Source organism: Hippocampus comes, unplaced genomic scaffold (genome assembly GCF_001891065.2).
Source record: "Hippocampus comes isolate QL1 unplaced genomic scaffold, H_comes_QL1_v1.1 scaffold189, whole genome shotgun sequence".
Taxonomy (NCBI): domain Eukaryota; kingdom Metazoa; phylum Chordata; class Actinopteri; order Syngnathiformes; family Syngnathidae; genus Hippocampus; species Hippocampus comes.
This window is the reverse complement of record NW_017804802.1, coordinates 321,223-328,586: the sequence shown is the minus strand read 5'-3', so window position 1 is coordinate 328,586 and position 7,364 is coordinate 321,223. Positions and strand designations below refer to the sequence as shown.

The 7,364-nt window shown below is 60.7% G+C and overlaps 1 protein-coding gene across 1 annotated transcript in view; it reads left to right on the top strand.

Annotated features, from left to right (window-relative positions):
- itgav (integrin, alpha V) overlaps positions 1–7,364 on the top strand; it is a 13,033-nt gene that overhangs the window by 2,830 nt on the left and 2,839 nt on the right. The window contains exons 2-23 of the mRNA XM_019895339.1: positions 836–963; positions 1,726–1,817; positions 2,589–2,703; positions 2,746–2,807; positions 2,897–2,945; positions 3,065–3,187; positions 3,284–3,328; positions 3,445–3,488; positions 3,560–3,616; positions 3,867–3,919; positions 3,994–4,069; positions 4,140–4,269; positions 4,328–4,425; positions 4,558–4,651; positions 4,760–4,805; positions 5,406–5,513; positions 5,583–5,638; positions 5,724–5,878; positions 6,290–6,427; positions 6,506–6,573; positions 6,657–6,801; positions 7,063–7,155. Of these exons, the coding sequence (XP_019750898.1) occupies positions 836–963; positions 1,726–1,817; positions 2,589–2,703; positions 2,746–2,807; positions 2,897–2,945; positions 3,065–3,187; positions 3,284–3,328; positions 3,445–3,488; positions 3,560–3,616; positions 3,867–3,919; positions 3,994–4,069; positions 4,140–4,269; positions 4,328–4,425; positions 4,558–4,651; positions 4,760–4,805; positions 5,406–5,513; positions 5,583–5,638; positions 5,724–5,878; positions 6,290–6,427; positions 6,506–6,573; positions 6,657–6,801; positions 7,063–7,155 (1,975 nt within the window). The remainder of the gene's footprint in view (positions 1–835; positions 964–1,725; positions 1,818–2,588; positions 2,704–2,745; positions 2,808–2,896; positions 2,946–3,064; positions 3,188–3,283; positions 3,329–3,444; positions 3,489–3,559; positions 3,617–3,866; positions 3,920–3,993; positions 4,070–4,139; positions 4,270–4,327; positions 4,426–4,557; positions 4,652–4,759; positions 4,806–5,405; positions 5,514–5,582; positions 5,639–5,723; positions 5,879–6,289; positions 6,428–6,505; positions 6,574–6,656; positions 6,802–7,062; positions 7,156–7,364) is intronic.

Sequence of the window (7,364 nt, the reverse complement as noted above, 5' to 3'; positions counted from 1 at the left end):
GCCCGCCGGGGAGCTATTTCGGCTTCTCGGTGGACTTCTTCAAAGCCCCCAACAACCAACAGTAAGAAAGACGAACCAACCCTCTCGCCACATTTACACGAAAACGAACTCGCGCTTTGGCTTGGTTAACTTGACGCGGGCGGGCGAGTGAGCGGAGGCAACTTATTTGCTTGGTTTTGTTTTTCGACCACTTTTGGGAAGGTTCTCCTCCCCCCCAAAAAATGGGAGCCGGGCTACTGCGCATGCGCCGCAGTCTTCCCCGGGAAGGCTTCGGCTTCACTTCCCTCCCGCTCCTGTCCACAAAACCGAACCGCCCTTCGATCTTTTGCTTAAACTCAGGACTTCAATTCCAAACGTAAACCCGCGTTCCCCGTTGACGAGCTTGAAAGTGCGGTTATGGGGAGGAGGGTTAAGGGGGTCATTTAGGGGGGAAACATTTTTATTTATTTATTTATTTTTTAATTAAGTGTAAGTGGAATCAAGCCATAAGTGTGACGAAAGGAAAGACGGTTTGATGCTGAGAAAGTCAGAAATCCTGCCAAGCGTAAATGTGTGATATTTGGCAAGCGTGCCGCAAATGACGTTGGCGCACTCATATCAACCTTGTCCTAATCTCAAACAAGAATAATGCGAAGGATTAAACCGTCGAAGGGCCGGCACGCCACGCGAGATATTTTTCCAATTGTCCAAGGCCGCGTCTCTGTTCCAGATGCAGCCAATAAGGCATTGAGAAGGTTCTTCCAAGCCGCGAGCTCGTCGGGCGTTTGGCGCACGCTCGAGGCAAAAGATGCGCGAGCGAGCGCGACCCTAACCGGGACTCTGCCGATGCGCTCAGGTCGGACGTCCTGATCGGAGCGCCGCGGGCCAACACGTCGGGCGAGGTGCTGGAGCGAGGGGCCGTCTACAGCTGCCCCTGGGCGGGCGGCGCCGCCGCCTGCCGCCAGGTCCTCTTCGACTCCTCAGGTACGCCCGCTGAGCGGCGGCCGGCCGCCTTCCGTCATCACTTCGCTCGCTCGCTCACGGGAAATCGACAACGGGAAATACACTTTTTTTATGGTTCGAATTCAGCCGTCCTTTTCTTTCAAATGTGTATGCAACCTCTCCAACGCTTGGAACGGCCCATTTCCCCCCCATCAGTGTCGCCTGCATGATTCAACAGCAAGATTGGGGATTATTGCAGTGCGTGTGTGTGTGTGTGTGTGTGTGAGCGCGCACGAGTCACCGCAGAACAGGAAGTGAGCTGCTCAAGTCTTGCGCCATTTTTGGAGCTTTGGACGGCTTTCTTTCCGCCGCAGAGGCCAAATGAGTTTCCGTTGCGAAGGCTTGGTCACGCTCGTCTTTGACGGATGCCCACAAATAGCAGCGTGACGGCTTGCGCCGCCCCCTCACCCCCCCCCCTCCCAAAATAATGCCGCATTGCATTTTCCAAAGCGTCAATAATCTCCTGATTTGGAAACACGGGACGCAATTGAGAACAAACCCGACGGTGCCACAAATAATGACGGACTTGTTCGCTGCAGCCCTTAAAAGCCACCGAAACCACCCGGACCCTCACCCTCCAAGCAAAATGGCGGCCCTCCCGCGTCCCTGGCGGGTCCGCCCGTACCCGCCAAAGGTCACGCGGCGTCAGGGCGGGCCCCCCGAAAGTCTCACGCAGGCTGGCCGGCCGGCCCTGTTGATGATGATGATGATGATTATTATTATTGTTTTTTTTTTTTTTGGCAGGTGACAGAAAGAATGCCGACGGCGCGCAGATGGAGTTCAAATCCAAGCAGTGGTTCGGCGCTTCGGTGCGCTCGGACGGCGAGCACATCTTGGTAAGGCCTTGGCGCCGTCTCGGGAAGCTCTCCTTTTAGTTGGCGGACGGTCACGCGCCGTTTTCACACAAAGGACAAATGGAAGGCGCGACTGCTCTCGCTACCCGCACTTGGCCAAGTCCCCAACTTGTTCCCGCCCAACAAGTTGGCAAAGTTGGCGAGCGGTATTTGTTGGCGAGCGACAGAAGTAGCCAAGGTCTCAAGAAGAGAGTCGACGCTCTTCCTTCCCCCGAAAATCAAGTCGGTTTCCCCCTTTGTCCGAAGGCGGGCCTTTGAGAAGGATACGAATGGTCGCGGGACGGACCGCCCGGCTCATGTCGACGGAGGGCAGATTTTTGACAAGGCGCTCGCTCGCCGTTCACTCCGCAAAGTGCGTGAAGCACGTACTCTGTTCGCACCCGACGGCCTGCCCGACTTGCGACGTGTTGCCCGTTTTTGTCAGGGTGAGCCCAAATTGGCATGTGTATCCTCAAAGCGAAAGCAAAAGTATCGCGACGGCGCCGTTTGTCCTTTCGCTTGTCTTGAACTTTGCGTTCCCCCCCCCCCCCCCCAAAAAAAAAAAAAAAACAGAACCCAGACCTGACGCCGATTGGTTGGTGGCGCTCAATGTTTGGATTCCAGTCGACTCATCGAAACGTTCGCGACGGTCTCGAGTGGTAGACGGCGCCGGGTCCATTGAAAGAAACAAAAGACCCCCCCGAGATCTCATTGGCAGCCTTAAAAGTGCACAAATGTATTCTTCTTCTTCTTCTTCTTTGCTGTTGTCGGCAGGCGTGCGCGCCGCTCTACCAGTGGTCCACCTTCGGGGTGTCGGAGCGCGAGCCGGTGGGGACGTGTTTCCTGAAGAAAGACCAGACGGTGGTGGAGTACTCTCCGTGCCGATCCAGTGCGTTGCCGTTGGGCCGCCGCGTCCTCTCTCCACGCACAGGTGCCAACTCTCCGGAGGGGCAGGGCTTCTGCCAGGCCGGCTTCAGCGCCGACTTCCTCAAGGTTGGTGGCCCCGTGCCGGCGCGCTGACGAGGAGCTCGGGCGCTCAGGGGAGCCGCGTGTGTGTGCGTGCGTGCGTGCGTGTCTTGCAGATGGACAAGCGAGTGGTGGTGGGAGGACCCGGAAGCTTCTACTGGCAAGGTCCCGTCAGCCGCCTTTCCCCTTCCCCCTTCCGGCTTTCCTGTTTAGTGCCCGAGCCGCAGCCCGGCGCGGGCTCTCCAGCTGACCGGCGTCTTTGCGTTTGGCGGCCGCCCCCGCAGGTCAGCTGATCTCGGACGACGTGTCTGAGATCTTGGCCCGCTTCGACAACAGCTACATCAGCCCCTACGGAAACACGCTGGCCACCAAGTCGGCCGGCGCCCAGTACGACGACAGCTACCTGGGTGAGCCAAACGGCGGGCGGGAGGGAGGGAGGGAGGGAACGCCAGCGCGGGCTTCCCACGCTCAAGCCGACTCTGGTTCTTTTTTTTTCTCGCCAGGATATTCGGTGACGGTGGCGGACTTCAACGATGACGCAAAAGAAGGTAGTCCCGACGCGCGACTCGCTCGTTGCTTCGCTCGCTTCGTCTGCGCGGGACGTTTTTGGCGAGATTGCATTTGAAGGCCCTCTGGAAGTTGAGGAGTGGCGATGTCGTTGCAGATTACGTGACGGGTGTGCCGCGGGGCGACAAGGCGCTGGGTTACGTGAGTCGCACGCTCCGCGCTGGCGCGCGCGCGCTCTCACGCACGTGTTGAGCCGCGTTTCCCCGTTTCAGGTCAACATCTTGAACGGCCGCAACATGGAGTCCATGGTCAACTTCACGGGAAGTCAGGTGAGCGCGGAAAATACGGAACAATCCCGACTGTCTGAATGACCCGACCCGGTTTATCTTTCGTCACTTGGAGTTTCTTTGCATATCTCGAGAGGCCTCGAAGGGCAAGATGCGATTTCGAGTTGGAAGAGCGGGTCCCGTTGACGGCGGTTGCGCAAATGCGTCGGCGCGGCTTCCTTTGCGTGCGCTTTTGCCTCCGTTGCGGCCGCGAGCCCAAAACGTGCCTCTCTTCTCTCTGTGTCCCCTCAAGATGGCCGCCTACTTCGGACACTCGGTGGCCGCCAGCGACGTCAACCGGGACGGGTGAGTCGCGCCCTCAAGTGTGCGTGTGCCCGAGCGTTAATGTCAGCGTAAGTGACGCTTGCCCGTGCGCTCAGATTGATGGACCTGCTGGTGGGCGCGCCTCTCTTCATGGACCGAGGCTCCGACGGCAAGCTGAGGGAGGTGGGACAGGTAAGGGGCGCTCGCCTCCGCGCCGCCGGCGTCTTTGCCGCGCCGCCCGTCTTGACCGGACGGCGTCCAGGTGTGCGTCTACTTGGGCCGAGGAGGATTTTCCTTCCAGCCTCCGCGGATGCTCGTCGGCTCCGAAGTCTACGCCCGATACGGCTCGTCCGTCGCCGCGCTGGGAGATCTCAATATGGACGGATACAACGGTAGGCCCGACGCGCACGCGCGGGTGTGCCCGTGGTGACGCCTCGCGTGTTTCTCCAGACGTGGCCATCTCGGCCCCCTACGGCGGTCCGGGTCACCTGGGCCAGGTGTACATCCACAACGGCGGACCTCAAGGCCCGTCGCAGGCGCCCTCGCAGGTACGAGCGCCGCGGTCGCCGGCCGTTTGCGCTCTACTTTTGTGTGTTTGAGGTGCACGCGAGCTCATCCGTTGGTAGCGGCGTGCGTTACGGTAACGTAGCATACACGCTAACCGGCGTGCCGCCCGCCAGGTCCTGCGTGGCGAGTGGGCGTCCAGCTCCATGCCCGCCAGCTTTGGCTACTCCATGACGGGAAACACGGACATCGACCGCAACGGCTATCCCGGTAGGCGCGCCGGCCCGCCGAGGAGGTGTCGCTGGGCGGGCTGACGGCCACCAAACCGTTTGTGCGTGTGCGTGTGTGTGTGTGTGTGTGTGTGTGTGTCTCGTGCAGATTTGCTGGTCGGGGTCTTTGGAGCTGACAGGGCTGTTTTGTACAGGTAATTGGCCCCGGCCGTGTCGCGCCGCTGCTTTTGTGCGCGTCTGCGCCTGTGGGATGACAGTCGGCGTGCAGGCAAACGTGCGTGTGCGTGCTTGTCGTGTCTGTTTGTTGCGTGTTTGAAGGTGTGCGAGTGCGAACGTGTGCACGAGCATTTCCTGCCGCGCATCCGCTTGAAAGGGTGCGAAGCCTCCCCTGCCATCAAACAACCGCAGTGTATTTGGAGACAAGCGGCGTACACAAACGGGGCAAGCATAGTTGGGACGACAAGAAACAAGCAAACAGTCACAAAGGCGGTAGAAAGCACAAAAAGCGTCCAACTCAAAAGCCCCAGCCTGAAAATGAGCTCGAAAGACGGGCAACGAGGAGGCTCGCCGATGGTTGGGCGCAAGGGAGCGGCCGGCGACGGCAAGAAAGGAAGGAGTCTCCTCCGCTCTGGTGCCGCGCAGACCCGAGGCACCGGGCGGGGAGCTCGGAGATCGGGAAAAACAAAGAACTCGATAGGGATGCCGGAGTAGGAGTGCCAGTCGCAGCCGAGAAGCGAGCGGCGGCATTTTGGAGCAACTGGAGCAGACTTAAACGTGCGCGCGTGTGTGCGTAGAGCGCGGCCGGTGATCAGCGTCAACGCCACGCTGGACATCAGCCCTCAGATCATCAACCCTGAGGAGAAGAGCTGCGTGCTGCCCGCCTCCGGCGTCGCCGTGTCTTGGTGAGCGAGCCGACGACCGCCGCCGCCTTGGTCCGCCCTCCCTAACTGCCGTTGGCCTGCCGTTCGCAGCTTCAAGGTCAAGTACTGCCTGAAGGCCAGTGGGCCGGGGGCGCCGGCCTCCCTCAGTGAGTAGCCTTCGCCGCCGCCGCTTTCCCGTGCATTTTGCCGTCTCGACCCGCGCGTGACTCGTGTCCCCTCGGCGGCGGCCAGCCTTCGGCGTGGACGTGCTGCTGGACCGGCTGAAGCAGAAGGACTCGGCCAAGCGAGTCCTCTTCTTGCACGGGCGGAGCGTCGGCTACGCCAAGAACGTCACGCTGAGCAACGGCGGAGGGCCCGCCTGCGAGGAGCAGCACGTCTTCCTCAGGGTAGGGGGGAGCCAAAGCCGTCCGCGTCCTCTCGGGCGCCTTCCTTTGCACTCGGACCCCTTCGCCTTCCTCTTCTTCTCTTTCCTCTTCCCGAGCGGTGCTGCAAACAAGCCATCGTCGCGTCGGTTGAGCATCGCTCACCCCGAGGAACGCCGTTTCTCTCGACTCGGGTCCAACGGCTGTTGTTGCCGCCTCGGTGGCTGCGCCATCCCAGAGCGCGTCCTGTTTTTCAGGCCCCCAAATTGCCCCTTTTCTGAACAACTCGTGACATCAACGCCGATCTTCTGACCCGCTGCGGCTCGCGATGACTCATGTCGGTTTTGAAAGGAAGGCATAGAATTGAAATGGAGCCATGATGGGGGGGTGGGGGGTTGCGGCCGTCCCCTTCTTAAAGTATGTTTGCGGCGGCAGGACGACCGCGACTTCCGCGACAAAATCACGCCCATCTCGGTGGTCCTGGAGTACACCTTGGACTACGGGCGCGCCCAAGACCGCAGCGGCCTGCGGCCGGTCCTCGACGTGGCCGCGCCGCCCAACGTCACCCGGCAGGTAAAGCGCCTCGGGCCGGCTCGTCGCGTGGCTGGCTTTTTTTTTTTTCTTCTGACGATCACCCCGCGCGGCCGCCAGGCTCACATCCTGCTGGACTGCGGCGACGACAACATCTGCAAGCCTGACCTGCGGCTGTCGGTCCAGAGGTGAGGACGACGGCGCCGAAACGAAACGACGTCCGAGGTGGCGCCGCGCCTCTAAACCCCGCCCGTCTGTGCGCCCGCGGCAGCGACCGTTCCGAGATGGCCATCGGCGACGACAACGCGGTGACGCTGGAGATCGTGGCCGAGAACCGCGGCGAGGGCGCCTACGAGGCCGAGCTCCACGTCTTCCCGCCGCAGCAGGCCGACTTCACCGGCGTGGTGCGCAGTCAGGTGGGGAACCGCCGCCCAAATTGCAAAGCCGGCCCCGAAGTGTTCCCCGCCGCCGGTCCCGACACGCTCCCGGGAGGAATCTTGCGTCATACGGCCCGCCTCGTGCGTCACTTTGGGTTCGCGCGCGCACGCCTGACTCACTGTCGCGACTCAGCCGAGAGCTCGTCTGACTGGCGACTCGCCGAGCGAGTCCGGACGCGCCCCGTTTCGAAGAGCCGGGACGACTTTGCGGCTCACGCCTCGGCGCCTTTGTGTCGGCAGACGCTGAGCCGGCTGTCGTGCGCCTACAAGAAGGAGAACCGGACCAAGATGGTGGTGTGCGATCTGGGCAACCCCATGAAGGGCGGGAGCAAGGTCAGGACGCCGCGCGACTCAAACGTTGTTTTGGAATAATTGTCCGTCAAGGTATTTGAGTCGAGCACTTTTCACTCCAGCCAACATCTGAAAAGAGAAAAGAAGTTTGGCTTTTGTTTTGGGGGCTTTTCTCCGTTCCGTTCAGTGGGCTCGTTTGTGGAAAAGTTGTTTGTGACGGGCGTGTTTATTGTGAGGGGGCAGAAAAGTCA